The sequence below is a fragment of the Engraulis encrasicolus genome, chromosome 24 (genome assembly GCF_034702125.1).
Source record: "Engraulis encrasicolus isolate BLACKSEA-1 chromosome 24, IST_EnEncr_1.0, whole genome shotgun sequence".
Classification (NCBI taxonomy): Eukaryota; Metazoa; Chordata; class Actinopteri; order Clupeiformes; family Engraulidae; genus Engraulis; species Engraulis encrasicolus.
This window is the reverse complement of record NC_085880.1, coordinates 30,830,659-30,847,854: the sequence shown is the minus strand read 5'-3', so window position 1 is coordinate 30,847,854 and position 17,196 is coordinate 30,830,659. Positions and strand designations below refer to the sequence as shown.

The 17,196-nt window shown below is 46.3% G+C and overlaps 1 protein-coding gene across 9 annotated transcripts in view; it reads right to left on the bottom strand.

Annotated features, from left to right (window-relative positions):
• The window catches only part of lrrfip2 (leucine rich repeat (in FLII) interacting protein 2), a 53,031-nt gene continuing 35,835 nt past the window's right edge, over nucleotides 1-17,196 (bottom strand). For 2 of the 9 annotated variants that reach the window (XM_063191126.1, XM_063191128.1), the window contains 14 exons: nucleotides 16,565-16,678; nucleotides 14,891-14,932; nucleotides 14,143-14,286; nucleotides 12,883-12,954; nucleotides 10,892-11,062; nucleotides 8,984-9,076; nucleotides 8,278-8,370; nucleotides 6,116-6,217; nucleotides 4,270-4,402; nucleotides 4,017-4,066; nucleotides 3,374-3,497; nucleotides 2,693-2,772; nucleotides 2,265-2,369; nucleotides 1-1,242 (listed from right to left, as the gene is read on the bottom strand). In XM_063191126.1, coding sequence (XP_063047196.1) covers nucleotides 1,132-1,242; nucleotides 2,265-2,369; nucleotides 2,693-2,772; nucleotides 3,374-3,497; nucleotides 4,017-4,066; nucleotides 4,270-4,402; nucleotides 6,116-6,217; nucleotides 8,278-8,370; nucleotides 8,984-9,076; nucleotides 10,892-11,062; nucleotides 12,883-12,954; nucleotides 14,143-14,286; nucleotides 14,891-14,932; nucleotides 16,565-16,678 — 1,434 coding nt within the window. In that variant the 3' untranslated portion in view covers nucleotides 1-1,131. The remainder of the gene's footprint in view (nucleotides 1,243-2,264; nucleotides 2,370-2,692; nucleotides 2,773-3,373; nucleotides 3,498-4,016; nucleotides 4,067-4,269; nucleotides 4,403-6,115; nucleotides 6,218-8,277; nucleotides 8,371-8,983; nucleotides 9,077-10,891; nucleotides 11,063-12,882; nucleotides 12,955-14,142; nucleotides 14,287-14,890; nucleotides 14,933-16,564; nucleotides 16,679-17,196) is intronic. The other 7 variants (XM_063191127.1, XM_063191131.1, XM_063191129.1 and 4 more) reach the window with 7 other exon arrangements.

The window sequence follows — 17,196 nt, the reverse complement described above, 5'->3', positions numbered from 1 at the left end:
TGCAGTGTTCTCATTTACACATTTATTTCCAAGAAATATTTAAATATTTTTTTGAAAAAAAAAGAAAGAAAAACAAAATAAAAATAATAACCTGGTTGAAAATGCAGCTGACAATTAGTTTTAAATGTTTCTCAGGAAAAATCACAACACCCCTCACGTAAATACATCATTTTGTACCGGTTACAATGATCATTCTTTTTTTTTCTTTCCCTGGGTAGTGTTTCCATCAACACAAAGCCCTCTGTACGCAGGGTAAAAGGCACTGTTGTAGGAAGGGTTTCAGGACAGAGTTTTAAGGAGCAGGGTGTGTGTATGTTCATGTGTGTACTGTATGCTTCTGTGTGTGTGTGTGTGTGTGTGCGCGCGCGCGTGTGTGTGTGTGTGTGCATATATGCATCCACAGTTTTCAAAAGAGCTCTTTTTTTTAAAACTTACTCATGCAAGTTTGCAACACAAAAAAAGGAAAGAAAAACAAAACAAAACAAAACAAAACAATGCAGCACCCAGCCAGAGGTTGAAGATCATCTTCAGCATCATCATCATGTACAAAGCTTTGGAGGAAGAAAAAAGGGGGAAAAAGAATAAGCTGAAATTTTCTCAAGTTCAGAAGAATAAGGAAAACGAAACAAAAACGAAAAGTTATCAACCACTTCTCAAACACGGCGGTCTGACATTCCCTTTCCCCCCAAAGGCGACCACGGTGGGATGGCCGACTGGCCTGCACGTGAGCGTGTGTGAGTGTGTAGACAGTGCTATAACCGGCCTGCGCTCCATCATGTTTTTTTGTATCGTGTAGACAGTGCTAGAAGGCTCTTGGGGATAGTTTTTTTTGGTTTTCCTACGGCTCTAACAGTCTTGGTGCCGGGGCGGCACAGGGAAGGACAAGTCAGGTCAGCCCGGGTTGGGACAGGTAGGGGAAGGGGTGTGTGTGTGTGTGTGTGTGTGTGTGTGTGTGTGTGTGTGTGTGTGTGTGTGTGTGTGTGTGTGTGGACTCCTCTGCTTCTCCTCAGTTCAGGGGGGACGGGGATGGGGGTTGACAGGTTGGCGTAGTGCATGTGTGTTCATGAGGCCTGTGGGTATAGGCCTGTGTGTATCGTATATGTGTGTGTCTGGCCATGTTTCTGTCCGTGCTCATTGCTGCGACAGCAGGGCGTTGCGGTTGGCTTTCATCTTCTCCAGACGCTTCACCAGGTGGTTATTCGTCATCTCCATCTCCTCAATCTTATCCAGCGCCGTGCGCAACTGCAGAACAGAGAGAGAGAAAGAGAAAGAAAGAGTGAGTCAGAGAGGGAGGAGAGGTAGTGTGCCCCCTCGATCTGATCCAGCGCCCTACGCAACAGCAGCACAGAGAGGAATAGACATGTTGAAGACCACAAGGCAAGGCCATGTTTGGGAAAAGGTACAGTCAGCCTAAAAAAAACCTCTCAGCCTCTGAAGTGCATAAAACTTGGAATAAATTGTTGTTAAAAACTAAAACACTCATTTTGCATTAGAACATTTTCATTCAGCTCTAACATACCTACAATGTTAATGAAACAAAAAAGCAGACAGACAGATTCTGAATAGCTCTTGCCAACACCTCATTACATCACAGTACAGGACACAGCACACCACGCAAATTACTGGGTGGATGCCATAAACTTGAAATATTTGAGCACTCACAGAAACGTCAATGAAGTTACGTAATACCTTCAGACATCAATGAGAACATGTTTAGGTCTGAAATGTTTGTTGTGGAGCCGTCTGTACTATCCTTTCTAAGTGGAATGGATTCTTGTCTGTACAGTGACCTCATGTGTTTGACTTAGTGCTCTCCGTTCTGTGTGTGTGTGTGTGTGTGTGTGTGTGTGTGTGTGTGTGTGTGTGTGTGTGTGTGTGTGTGTGTGTGTGTGTGTGTGTTGCCTGCAGGTCATAGGCCTTGGGGAATGTTGTTTTTTTGCGTTCCTCTGAAGTCAGACAAGGTGTGGACTGTTTCTGCATTGGGCAATGCTACTCTGCCAGCATGTGTGAGTCATGTGTGTGTGTGTGTAAAGGGTGTCTGCCTGCATGACTGAGTGTGAGCTCTGTGTCTGCCTGTCTGTCATCTTCATGTTGGTTGACATAGTTGGCTTCGATCAACAAAACCTGCCGGCGTTCCTATGGTGGTTTCAGCAAGTACTGTAGCCTTCACAGTTAAACTTCACAAGAAACCTCACCAAACACCAGAAGGTGAATTAATGAACAAGATTGTGTGTGTGTGTGTGTGCGCGCTAATGCACAATCACCTCTCTCTGCATTTTCCTCTTCTCTGCTTTCAGCTCGTCCTCAATCTTCTCAGAGTTGTCTGCCTGCGTCTTGTACCTGGACACCTGCCCTTCTAGTCTATTGATCTGCAGGGGGAAAAAAATCACACAGACACACACTTCAGTGGAAGAGCCATGAGCAGAGGCTCTGAGACATGATAATGTGAGAGGAAGACAGTGTGTGTGTGTGTGTGTGTGTGTGTGTGTGTGTGTGTGTGTGTGTGTGTGTGTGTGTGTGTGTGTGTGTGTGTGTGTGTGTGTGTGTGTGTGTGTGTGTGTGTGTGAGTGAGTGAGTGAGTGAGTGAGTGAGTGAGTGAGTGAGTGAGTGAGTGAGTGAGTGAGTGAGTGAGTGAGTGAGTGAAAGAGAGAGAGGTGTGATGGGAAGAGGGTGCAGTGTCATCCCCACTTACATTCTGTTCCATTGTACCCATTTCCTGCTCCGCCTTCGACAGCTTGAACTTGTATTCACTAATCTGTCTGTTGGCATCTCCTGCACACACACACACACACAGAGGCAAAGGAAATATCCTTTAACAAGGAATCACTGAAGGACAAAACAATGGGAAAAGTGACAAAGATTCAGTTTGCTATCAATTTGAGCGTATATGTGAAGCAGTTTATGTTTGTGTGTGTGTGCGTTTCGAGGCGTACTCTAGCTTTATAAAGTGCAGGTTAGTGCCGTTCTCCATGCGCTTTGGAGTGTGTGTGTGTGTGTGTGTGTGTGTGTGTGTGTGTGTGTGTGTGTGTGTGTGTGTGTGTTAGTGTGAGAGAGAGAGAGATTCGAGGCGTACTCTGTAGCTCTATAAAGTGCAGGTCAGTGCCGTTCTCCATGCGCTTTGGAGTGTGTGTGTGAGTGTGTGTGTGTGTGTGTGTGTGTGTGTGTGTGTGTGTGAGTGTGTGTGTGTGTGTGTGTGTGTGTGTGTGTGTGTGTGTGAGCGTGAGAGTGAGAGATTCGAGGCGTACTCTGTAGCTCTATAAAGTGCAGGTCAGTGCCGTTCTCCATGCGCTTTGGAGTGTGTGTGTGTGTGTGTGTGTGTGCGTGTGTGTGTGTGTGAGTGTGAGTGTGAGAGAGAGAGAGATTCAAGGCATACTCTGTAGCTCTATAAAGTGCAGGTCAGTGCCGTTCTCCATCCTCTCTCCGTCCGTGTAGACGCTGCTTTCCATCTTCGAGTGTTTCTGTTTCTCTTCCTCCAGCTGCATCTTCAACTTACGAATCTGAAAACAAAATTTCAAAAGCGGTGTTGTTAACTGGTTTGCAACTTAAATGGCTGCCAATGGGAAATTGTATTAAGATTCAGTAACGGTAAGGCACGGTTAAGGTAACATTGTTAGCAATGGCGCTTTTGGGAAACACATCCCAGATCAATTCTCAATTCTCAATTCTCCGCAATGTAATTATCATTTAAAAAGAATAAAATAAAATAATCATGCTATGATAGAAGTATGCAGTATCTTGTTATGTCTTCTTGCAGTAGGCCTAATGATTTGCTCAGATCTTTGAGGAGCCTGAAAATCAATACAACTTAATTCAATTATTTTCACGAGCAGCCCGAATTCTACACAAAAGCAATACACACCAAGGCTAGCATGTAATTATGTCCACTTGAGCTAATGACTATTTGCCAAGATGTCTGATGTGAATTGGCTCCCAGGTCTCAGTATGATGTGATGTTTTATGAATATCATTTGGTGGTTGGCATCTGGTAGACAGACGGACAGGCTGTGGTGTCTCACCTGTGCTAGTAGTTCATCTTTTTCATCCGCCAACTTCCGTAACCTGACATCTGGAGAGGAGGGAAGTTCGCACAGGAGAATCAGCTTGTTAGTGACTTAGTTATATGCAGTTACTTAATATGCAGACGCATGCACACACCCACACTACACATGTAAATCACATGGTTTGTGAAACAAGAGTAAGAGAAGGAGCAAGTGTGTGTGTGTGTGTGTGTGTGTGTGTGTGTGTGTGTGTGTGTGTGTGCGTCATTACCCAGTGGTCCTTCTCCAGCTGACTCTAGGACCTGAGCGGCCTCCTGCGTAACCACGGTAATGCCAGAGTGAGGCAGGTCGTGATCCACGTCTCCGTTGGGCGTGCCCTCTGGGATGATCACTAGGCCGTGCTTCTGTAGTGGACACAGGGGTGGGGGGGTGGGTTAGCTTACAGATTGACCGTGCAATCAAAATACAATATACAGACTCTAAGACATTACTAACCAGATTGCATTGTTATTTCACAATGTATGCATGTGCGCTGCGCAGATTACGAATGTGCCTGATGTAAAAGAGCTTTTGTCAGTAATACAGTGTAACGATGACACATGCTCCTCAGATTGCCTGGCTGACACCTAGCACAGACTGACTTTACATTGCTGATGATGTCATAAACACTCTCCTCAACTCTAGCAGCCAGAGGTTGCACAGGTGCAGGAGGTAGAGAGCACCTTCACCAACTGCCAGTTTTTTTAAATTTTGAATTTGAATTTTAGAATTCTGATGTCAGATTCCTCTCCTACACGTGACTGCTCTATTAGGTTTAGGGTCGGTTGACAATGCAAACGGGCACATTGGTCCACGGAGTCATGACAGTTGAAACGATTCAACATTTTCCTCGGGAATGCAGCTCCACGGTCATCACCAGCCCATGCCCATGTACCAGGCACATTTAAGCAGTGTTGGGCAAGCTACTTGTAAAATGTAGTGAGCTAAGCTATCAGCTACTCAACCATAAAATAAGCTTCACTACACTAAAGCTACCACCATCAGAAATGTAGTGAGCTAAGCTTCAAAAATGTGGAAATGTAGTTCACTACACCAGAAGCTACATTTTCCCGACATATTGTCAGCTTGATTTAAAATAACAGATAGGCCTACCTTCATTAAACAAAACTTTATTGATCTCATTATACTTAATTGATATTTATTATAGCCTACATTCAGTGTGTTTTAAATATCATTATAGGACACAGGATAGGGTGACCCCAAGTCCAAGGGGACATGGATATGTTTTTGAGGGACAGTGTGGGGCACTCCCTGGCGTTTTTTTCTTCAAGCAACAAAATGTAGCTTTTGTGGAAGCTACGTCGCTACTTGAGACAAAAGATAGCTTAACTACAGGGAAGTTACTCGATACATAAAGTAGTGACGCTACGACCAAGCTACTGGGGAATGTAGTTAAACTAGTAGCTTGTAGCTTGTAGCGAAGCTACTGCCCATCACTGCATTTGAGGGAGGGGGTTACATACTGGTAGCAATATGACACACTGCAAAGAGTGGCTGACTTAACACTGTAGGTTCATTTTAAACTGCAGCAATTGTGCATGACAAATGTTGCTGGTACAAACAACAGGCCCATTGCATAAATATTAACATTTAACATGAACAAAGCAGCAGCATTTCATTTCCCACATGAACCGTGAACAGTGGTAGTGTTGTAGCATGCCCAAGACCGTGTTGAATTTCCGGCATCATTGGTAGTGGTAACATGCTTCTCTGTACCCGTTAACAGTTGTGAAGTCATAGGTAAGCGGTTAGGGTGCTTGTTCGATTCCTGACCCGCCAGGATGGTGGGGGAGTAATTAACCAGTGCTCCCCCCATCCTTCTCCATGACTAAGTTACACTGAGCATGGTACCATCCCGCTGCACTGCTCCTTTGGGGCACCGTATGGCGCTGCACGGGTGAGGAATAAATGCAATTCCGTTGTGTGCAGTGAGGAGTGCTGTCTCACAATAACAATGGGAGTTTCCCAGGTGGGCTTTTCGACAGGGAGCACATATAGGGGAGCAGGGTAGACAGCATGCTGAGTGGTGAATAGGGGAGGAACCCCTGCCGACCTACCTCTCCTGATTTGGACTTCCCCTTGAGCTCGGCCAGCTCATCTCTGAGCTCGTCCCGCTCAGTCCTAATGCAATCAAAGTACTCTTTCTGCCTCTCTAAGGCCTGCCCACACACACCCAAGCGGATCACATACCAAACACACACACGCACACACAGGGAAGAGAGAGGGAGAGATACAGAGAGGAAAAATAGGAGCAGTTGGAAGGACGGAAGATCACAAGTACACAAGATATGTATAGGCAGGCACAGACACACACCCACACCCACACATGGGTTCACGCACACACACACACCCACACACGGGTTCATGTACACGCACACACACACGCGTTCATGTACACGCACGCACGCACACACACACACACACACACACACACACACACACACACACTCATACACACACACACACACACGTTCATGTGCACACACACACACACACACACACACACACACACACACACACACACACACACACACACACACACACACACACACACACACACACACACACACACACACACACACACACACACACACACACGCACAGGGACGCATGCTTTCACAGGTACTGAGGACACAAGCATGCAGAGGAGGTTGTGCACCAGTGATGAAAGAAACACAGAACCGCAGGCCAACAAACAAGACTGCACACTGCACCTCAGACTCTCTTACTGACACACGCACACGGCCATGCTGTATAGCATAACACCTCCCCGCTCTAACCAAAAAGCATGCTACACATCCTACACGATTTACACATGACTAGCATCATATCAACTACCTGGTACAACTAGTCATGTGGTATTCATACCCTTTAAGGAAAATAACACAAATTGACTGCTTTTGAATAAGCATTTGTGGGAACACATGCAGGTAATCTAAAAATTTGAAATTGGGAAATAGTCATTCCATTTCTGTCCAGTAGGGAGCAGCACTGTTTAAGAAACTCCCGCCTACTGCATGCCTCTCAGGTGGCTCTACCCTGCCCTTCCTGCTCCTGTCAACTAGTCAAAGCAGGCATTACCTTCTCAGCTGCATATTTCAGCTTTCCTTCTAAAAGGCTTGCCGAAACACCCCCCAGCTCCAAAAGGAATTCCTGTTGTTTACCATTTAGCTACCTACTGACACACTACCAAACGACTCCAATGGCAACCAAAATAAATCGTTCTACGTGTCGTCAGTGCAACACTTCCGATCTCCTAAACGGGTATGACTTCTCCAAATGTTTCCCACTCAACTCCATTCATTCTGAACCCCCACTGGTCTCCTAAGGGGCCATGGCAGCTTAGAACGCAGATCTGACGTCTACGACTTAGAATGCCATCGGGATTCTGGAAGTAACTCCTGATTAACCATTTCTTCCTCATCAACCATCTGAGCTTCTATCTACTAATATGGCCTAGATGACGGGCAAAATTCACAGAGACGCTAGAGACACTAGTGCATGTGATATGCATACATACCAAAAATATTTCTCAGCACAAACACATCACTCTGATAATAATATTGTAGTAAGCTGTGTAAACAGTGAAGTAAATTCATTTCATTAGCCTTATTTGCACAAACTCATTCCCATGCCAAGTGGACATGCATTGTTATGCATCACACAGTATGTGAGGTTTTGGGTGATGAGATGGGATGCCTTCAGCCACTTCAAGCCAACGCCATCAGCAGGATCTCAGATCGCCACAGGGGCCAATAGCCTGCCATTGCACACACGTTAACCGACACAATTCAAGTAGCCTGAACCATTATTTTGTTCGCCTATTACATTGAGATGCCATGCATGTCATGTATTCATTTTCATATTCAGTATTCAATATAATGGCATGTTTTAGGTGTAAATGTTGTCATTCAGCTGTCCAGGCACAAGTAGTCGTTCAATTTGAAATGCAAATGTGCTCTTTTAAATCCATAATGTGAAGTTTAAATGGTAATTTTCATCAGGCAGTGTGTGTGTGTGTGTGTGTGTGTGTGTGTGTGTGTGTGTGTGTGTGTGTGTGTGTGTGTGTGTGTGTGTGTGTGTGTGTGTGTGTGTGTGTGTGTGTGTGTGTGTGTGTGTGTGTGTGTGTGTGTGTGCCTCATAAGTGTTGGTTCAGGCAGTCTACTGGCCCCTACGGTGGCTCTGGCCACTGCTTGGCTCTGCTGGCTGGACCTCCTACCCCGATCTTTTTGTCCTTCCAGTTAATGGTCTCCTGCAGGTCAAAGACCTCGCGGGTGAGGTTGTCTAACTTTTCCTGGTTTTCCTGGTTGGCCTGTCGCACACATGGCGGCCATGACGGTGAGGGCAAGATGGAAACAGGAAGTGTGGCAAGGCCAAGAGGAGGAGAAGGAGGAAGAGGAAGGAGAGGAGGAGGAAGAGGAGGGACAGGAGAGGGGGAAAGAGATGGGAAAAGAAAGATACAATGAAGGATTGATGAACAACAGGACAGAACAAAGGAAAGAGCAAATGACGCTGATCGATAAGGAGAAAGAATGAAGAGAGACAGAGAGAGAGAGAGAAAAAACACGGCAATGGAAATAATGTTTATCGATAAGAGACACAAAGGAAAGGTGAGGTAGTCATGAAATGCCCCATTGACAGAGAGAGAGAGAGAGAGAGAGAGAGAGAGAGAGAGAGAGAGAGAGAGAGAGAGAGAGAGAGAGAGAGAGAGAGAGAGAGAGAGAGAGAGAGAAAGAAAGGAAGAAAGAGAAAGAAAAAGAAAACCAAGGTAACTGAGTGTGTGATGTGTTGGTGTTGTGTTGACAGAAGCGGTGCTCTTCGCTGCAGGTCGGCCACTGCCAAGTGCTCTATAACTCCTCAGCTGTGGCAGGATGGGGGATGAGGGTTAGCCAATGGGAATGTGTATGCATGTGTCTGTCTCTCACCTCTATGAGTTCATCTCTCTGGCGAATGCCCTCTTTCAGCTCCTCCTGCTTGTGATTCAGAACCGACACCGTATGCTTCTGCCTCTCCAAGTCCTGATGGAGAGAGAGAGAGAGAGAGAGAGAGAGAGAGAGAGAGAGAGAGAGAGAGAGTATGAGAGAGAGAGTGAGGGTGAGAGAGAGAGTGAGTGAGAGAGAGAGAGAGAGAGAGAGAGAAAGAAAGAAAGAAAGAAAGAAAGAAAGAAAGAAAGAAAGAAAGAAAGAGAGAGAAAAGAGAATATCATAATCAGAGACAGATAGCGCCACCACATGTCAGAGGTAATTGTTGTTCTCCTGTCCTCCACTAGATGTGTGTGCTTCATATGAAAGGCCTATTTATTCCTATGATGTAAGCCCGTACTAAAGGCCTATTTACTACGCCCACATCACTTCCCCCTCCTGGGCACCATGGTAACATGAGAAGGGGGCCACGTCCTGTGGGACGGACATCAGGAGGCCACTAAAATCAAAACCAGCTCTCATATGTAATGTGCACACACACAAAATGCTGTTGTGGGACAAGCTAATAACAATGACTACTGCAGCGTGTCTTGGGAAAAGCCTAAACTAGCGGAGAGAAATGCAAAAAACATCCAACACTGATGCATTCCATTGGTGGTGGTTCCCCCCCACGTGCTGTGCTATGGAAGAGAGAGAGAGAGAGAGAGAGAGAGAGAGAGAGAGAGAGAGAGAGAGAGAGAGAGAGAGAGAGAGAGAGAGAGAGAAAGAGAAAGAGAAAGAGAAAGAGAAAGAGAGAGAGAGAGAGAGAGAGAGAGAGCTGGATCTGACTAAGCTCTGAGGGGGGTGTGCGGTATAGGGATGAGGGGCTCACATGGATGGTGGGATGGGGTGTAGTGTCGTGGGTTTCTCGTAGTGCAATCGTGTGCAGGGAAAGAGAGGGGCAGATTTGTTAGGCTGAAGGCTGTATTGTGTGATGGGGGGAGCACTGTAGGGAGTGTGTGTGTGTGTGTGTGTGTGTGTGTGTGTGTGTGTGTGTGTGTGTGTGTGTGTGTGTGTGTGTGTGTGTGTGTGTGTTTGGCATGGTGGTTTGAGAGGTGTATTATGTGGTAAAGTAAAGGCAGAGAGAGTAGAGAGAGAGAGATTCCATTGGCCCATTGTTTCCGGGTTCTATTATTGGGGGGGAAATCCCCCTTTAGGCAGACCTAGGCAGACCTAAGGACTGTTCTATTCAATGCTAGGAGCATTATGACACGCCCCTTTAGGCAGACCGGAACCTGGTCATGTTAGGTGCCCATAGAAACCTATTATGTTGGCATATCTCTATACTTCAAGAATCTCTGGTAAAGGGGTTGCTATGGCAGGATGGGGGTGTAGAGGGTGTGGGATGTGGGACAGACTACGTGGGGAGTTGAGGGGTGTACTGTGTGGTTGGGGATGGGGTACTGCCATGGCACGTTCTGCCTTTTCAAAGGCGAAAGGCGGCAGGAAGGTTTAGGGAAGGACTGACAGCTTAAAGAGGGTTCTTAAACGCTAACAGCTGACCTGCAAATCTAACACAGCTGTCACCTCCCCGCTCCCTGGACACAGGAGGACTACAACACCACACTGGAGCACTTCTCTACTAATGCACTGAATGCATACACAAGCGTGTGTGTGTGTGTGTGTGTGTGTGTGTGTGTGTGTGTGTGTGTGTGTGTGTCTTTCTAATTATTATTGTGTGTGTGTGTGATGAAATTCATGTGTGTGTGTTCTACTGTAGACATGTTATGTTGTGTGTGACAGTACCTTTGTGTGTGTGTGTGTGTGTGTGTGTGTGTGTGTGTGTGTGTGTGTGTGTGTGTGTGTGTGTGTGTGTGTGTGTGTGTGTGTGTGTGTGTGTGTGTGTGTGTGTGTGTGTGTGTGTGTGTGTACCTTTGACTTCTCCTCCGTGTCTCTCCTCATCTCGGACATCTCCTCCTCCATCTCCTCGATGGTGTCCTTGAGCGTGTCCACCTGGTAGATGAGGTTGGCCTTGTCGTTGTCCAGCTGGGCGTTGGACACCATGGCCTTCTTGTACTTCTCCTCCACCTCTGCCAACGACTCCTGTACAACGGGGACCAAACATGCAGCAAAAGACAAAGTCACACACCACTACAGTATGTGGGGGCCCACACACAGATGAGCATGCGTTTCTATTGCTTAGTTTTGTCAAACATTGGCCTTGTTCACATGAGATATTTAATTCCAAATTAACTGAATTTAATTAAACTTTGAAAACTTCATATAATGAAATGAAATTGCCATGTGAACTCTATGGAACCATTTAATTCTGAATTAGTAGTTTGGATGCTAATAGTTTGGGTCATTTACTCTTCATGAGTCCAAATGTAGTTAGTAAGTCCCTATTTTGAAGTCCTGCTTGAAGGGCAACTCCTGCCAATTTCAATGTGCTGTTGTATTGCTCACACTACCCTTGACTTGTCAGTACCCGGTGACGCCGCATTTTTTGGCTCAATCCTTTCCGAGATATGAGCTATTCTAATGGGGGCAACTTTTGTTTACATTTCAAAAAAACATTTTTACTTATTTCCAAAAACATCCAAAAGGTTATGCAACATCAGCAGACAGCTAGCAAACAGCGATACCTTTTGGGAAAATATTTGGAGTAGGCCTATGCTCATTAAAAAAAAATGTAAACAAAAGTTAGCCCCATTAGAATAGCTCATATCTCGGGAAGGGCTGGGCCAAAAACTGCGGCGTCACCGGGTACTGACAAGTCAAAGGTAGCGTGAGCAATACAACAGCACATTGAAATTGGCAGGAGTTGCCCTTAACAATTGTTTAAACAAATGATTTATGATGATAAATAGACTGTTTAACCAGAGGTAAAACTACTGCAAACCTACTTCTACAAGTGATACTACTACTACTATTAGTGCTACAATCTACTACTATGAAGATGTGATATAGTGAAATACAGGGTGCTCATTTTTCTGATAGAAGAGATAAAAATAGAAACAGGATAGGCTATAGAAAATGCCATGTGCCCAAACTACAGTACACGTCTGTCCATCTCAAACGCAGTTCAATACAAATGCGCTTTGGGTGTAGAGGGTTCATGCATAACATTTTTTTAGTCCAATCGATGCACAGCATCCAGCACAAGTCAATTACACACTGCATTAGATTAGAAGGGAGACTTGAGATGGACACACTCCAAAAAGGGAAGAAAAAAAACCTAACAAACATAAAACAAACCAAACGTATATGCTACCATCTCCCGAGAAAAGGCAACTGGTAACGAACACAAAAATTCATTCGCTTTGGGGTTATTCTGATCATCCGTGGCAAGTCCCAGAGGACGAGCCTGTTAAAGACCCAGGTGAAAGCCATGCCAACAGTACAGTGAGTTAGTGTCAACCTTCACAAACCATGTCCCCCTTTTCCCCTGTACCATACAGTGGCCACTCCTGCTCTCCGCAGAGGAGTTGAGAGGAGGGGTCAGGGGTCAGAGGTCAGCGTCAGAGGGGGTAAGGGGGAAGGAAGTAAAATAAAACCAGAGGAAGTGAGGTGTCCTTTGACTGGTGCACCGCTGAGTTCCCCCCTGCCAGCCAGCTGCAAACACTTACCTGTGTCGACCCCCTATGGTGGTGTGGAGACACGCATACTGAAGATACCTCATCCCACCACACACAAACAAACACAAACACACACACACACACGACAGGCTTCCCACGTGCAGGCTACAGTACAGCGGTGTTGAATGTCATGCAACCAGAGAGAGAAAAGAGGGTGAGTGAGTGGAACCCCCAGTGTTAGTGGAAGAGGGGGTGTGGAGGCCAGGAGCCCAAAGATGACAAGTCAAGCTGAGAGAGAGAGTGAGGAAGAGAAGGCATGCATTGCGCTCAGGCAGGCCCCTCTACCTTCAGCTCCTTAAGCCCCTGCATGTAGCGCCCCTCTACATCCTGAATCTGGTCCTTTAGATCATACAGATCCTGCAGAGGCAAAACATAATGGAGGAATAATGGGGTGATGAGTGGAGTTCTGGGAGGGACGGAGGGATGGGGGGAGAGGGATAGGGAGAGAGATAGGGAGAGGGGGAGAGAGATCGAGAGATTGAGAGAGAGAGAGAGAGAGAGAGAGAGAGAGAGGGAGTCAGACAGAGGTAGACAGAGAGACAGACAGAGAAATAGACAGACAGACAGACAGACAGACAGAAATGGGGAAAATCAAGCACTGATGTGGAGTGTGAATGGATGGCATTCATTGATGACGTCATGGGCCCACCGCAAAGCCACTCGCTGGCAAAGGGAGACAAACAAGGACACAAATGGTTTACAGATCACACCTCCTTACCCAGCATTCTCAGACAGACAGACAGACAGACAGACAGACAGACAGACAGACAGACAGACAGGGGATGCATTCGGAGGACAACGCTAGGCATCAACAACACAGACAGCTATGACTTCCCACACATTTGTGACCGGACACATTTAGACAAAAGGCATTCTCATAGTCAGACAAGAGTAGAACAACGATGTGCATGTGGGACAGACAGACAGCCATGGAGGCAGGCAGACACACAGACATTGTAACATGTGTATCCCACAGGCATTCCAGACACCGACACAGACACAGCGGTAGTTAGTCAGCTCGGTGGCCTTGTGGGTGTGTGATGCCATTCTCCGCAGGTGGTGCTGCTGTAGTGTAGACCAGATGGACCCTACAGCCGCTTGGTATCTGGAAGAGTCTTCCTCTAGTTTACCCTGCTGGACATGGAGGGCAGAGGAGGAGGAGGAGAAGAGAGGAGAGAGGAGAGGAGAGGAGAGAAGAGGAGAGGAGAGGAGAGAAGAGGAGAGAAGAGAGGAGAGGAGAGAGAAGAGAGAAGAGTAGAGAGAAGAGAAGAGAGAAGAGTAGAGAGAAGAGAAGAGAAGAGAAGAGAAGAGAAGAGAAGAGAAGAGAAGAGAAGAGAAGAGAAGAGAAGAGAAGAGAAGAGAAGAGAAGAGAAGAGAAGAGAAGAGCAGAGCAGAGCAGAGCAGAGCAGAGCAGAGCAGAGAAGAGAAGAGAAGAGAAACGAAGGGAGGAGAGGAGAGGAGAGCAGAGCAGAGAACGGGGAGAAAGAGAGGGGAGATGGGAGAGAGAGGGGAGATGGGAGAGAGAGGGGAGAAAGAGGCCCTCACCCGTATCTCGTTGAGGGAGGCATCGGCGTCGATGACGCTGCCGATGACGCTGCCGGCATCTCCACTGCCCCGTCTGGACGAGGTGCCACCCAGAGATGCCAACGCTGCCGCCGACAGACCAGGGGTGTTACAGCGCGACGAGGGCTACAGCGGGAGAAGACAGAAGGGAGAGGGGGGGCAGACAGAGCAGGACAGGACAGATGGAGAAGGAGAACAAAAGGGCAGACAGAGCATTAGAATGTGATATACTAACTGAGTATAGTGACTTAACCCATTTTACCCAAAGGCACCTGCTGAATGCCTAAGCCCTTTTTGGGAAAAGATGCCCTCAGCCTATAAAACCGATATCTCAGCCAAATATCTCAGCCTCTAAAGTACATAAAAACATGAAATGAGTATGAGTTGCATTTAAAAGGCCCTCCTCTTGCCTTTGAATGTGTTCATTCAGCTCCAACATGCCCACATTTGTAATAACGAAAAAAAAAAATGGCATGAACAGACACTGATTGACTTTTTGATGAAACTAACATGACAGATCTGCATTGCAATGGAATATAATTACGTGGGCAGGTGCATTGTACCAACTGCAGTATTCCAGTACTCAACAGTACAACCATAGCCATTTCAAAAACCCTGAATGTTTTGTTACTATTTATTCCAACTTACAAATCACATTAATGCAATTTACAAGTCTACCTTAACCACTACCACCACAACTCTTTTGATGCGTCATTGTTTATGTACTCACCCGGCTGTACTCTGTGTACTGTTTGTCGCATTTCTCGTCCAGCTGGAACACAGACACACAAAAACAATGGAGAGAAGAGGCAAAAAAATGAGTACAGCGTGAAGTAAGTGCCCTGAACTGCGGTTGACCTTTTTCGGGGGGCTTGGTCACCTGAGTCAGCGGACAGGACGTGGACCACTGCATGTTCACGGATCACTCAGCGAACCAACCAGCAAACGTACACGACTCCAGGGAACCAAAAACATTTCTCTTTCCTGTTTTCTTTCTTTTTTTTTGCTTTCTCTTTTTATGGCAGAGAGTGAAAGCCACCTTTTCTTAAAACAAAAACCTTGTGGTTCTTCAACCCAGCTCCCGGCAACAGTCACCAAAACAAGCCGTTGTCTAAATAGTAACTTAACACACAGCGAGCCAATGGTACGCCACGAGCTGTCACACACAAGAGGCAAAAACCCTAACATTAGAATCCTTGACCAACATGCATACACTGCAAACCGGGTGAGACTGTTGCCAAGACACACACACGCACGCAACGTCAGTGCAAATCCCACAGGAAACGTACAGCGAAAACACAGGATTAGTCATAATGTGGAAACTATGGGAAATAACTGTATGGTTTATTTCTGACAAGCCGCTGAGCTGAAAAGATGGTGCTCAGCATTTTTGCTGTCCAACGGGTTAAACCTCTTCGGCTATTTTGAGACCCCCCTAGAATATGCAAGAGTGAAGCCAGGGCAACACATGGTGTGTGTGTGTGTGGTGTGTGGTGTGTGTGTGTGTGTTTGGTACGTGGCATATGGAGTTGTATTGTGCATGTGCTGATGTGTGCACGTGTGAGTGAGTCTGCCAGAGTGGCAGTCTGGCTTTCTCCAGCATCTGACAATAGAGTGGCTAGATAAGGTGGGAAGGGTGGTGGGGGCAGGAATGTCAACTCTGATGTGTGTTCCCACTCTCTTCTGTCTCTGTGTCTATGTGTTTTTCATTGTGTGTGTGTGTGTGTGTGCAATGCATGCCAGTCTGTCAGTGTCAAACACAGTAAGTACGTATGTGCATAATGTGTTCGTGTTTCCAAGCGCCAGTGTCTACACGTGTCACTTTGTATACAATGCAGAGGAGTGATGTGTGTCATCTGGCAGGGTCTGTGTGTGAGCACATAAGGGCCATATGTGCCTGCCTTCTAAATAAAGTCTCTGAAAAAGTCTCAGTGGTCACGCTCATCTTTTAGAGTAAAATAAATAACTTTGGGTGCACAAAAAAACCCTACAGTTTTTGAATACATCACTAGGTGCTACTTGGACACATCATCAGTGATGAACCCGAGGTCATTGGGTGTTTCGGGTCTTTGATCATCAAACACTCGCCCGGGCGACCCAGCCTGGGTCCAAGTGGCCCGCTACTTAAAGAAGAGAAAAATCTTGATCACGAGCTGAGTCTCAATATATTATTCATCATTCACCACCATGTCCACAACCAGACATCAGCATCAGTGCCGAAACGCGTCTGCTTGTGGACATGGTGCGGATTTTTCTCCTCTTTAAGTCTGAGAGAAAAAAAGAAAAAAAAAAACCTCGCAGCTAATCAGTAAGTAGTACACATGCTGTAGTCATGCTTCAAATCCACTCCAGTGAGTCCAGTCAAGTGAGTCCAGGGCAGTAGTCTGCAGAAGGGGAGACTTACAGAGTCCAGGTCAGGGATACACAGCTCATCCAGGTCACTCACGATGCTGCCGCGCCGATTAGAGCGGCTGAAATAGTCAGCGGCCGTCTCACTGATGTCAGAGAAATCAGACGACTGACGGACAGAGTATGGGGGGAGAGAGAGAGAGAGAGAGAGACAGAGACAGAGACAGAGACAGAGACAGAGAGAGAGAGAGAGAGAGAGAGAGAGAGAGAGAGAGAGAGAGAGAGAGAGAGAGAGAGAGAGAGAGAGAGAGAGAGAGAGAGAGAGAGAGAGAGAGAGAGAGAGAGAGACAGGAGAGAGAGAGAGAGAGAGACAGGAGAGGAGAAAGAAAAGCACAAGAAAAGAACAAAAAAAAACCTCAACAGGGCAAGAAAAGACAAGATGAAATCGAGAGTGAAGGGAACAGACTGGAAAAAAAGCTTAAAATAAGACAAGATGATAGACATGCAAACAGAACAGTCTGACTAAAGACATGGAAAATGAAACCATCTTTGAGTCATGGAAAACTGAAATTCAGGAGGAAAAACCAACAGTCAAGGCTACTAGTACATCTTAGTAGTCACAATACTTTGCGGCTCAAGTTCCTCGAAAACGGAACATTTGGCCGACGTTCACATTTCATTCCTGAA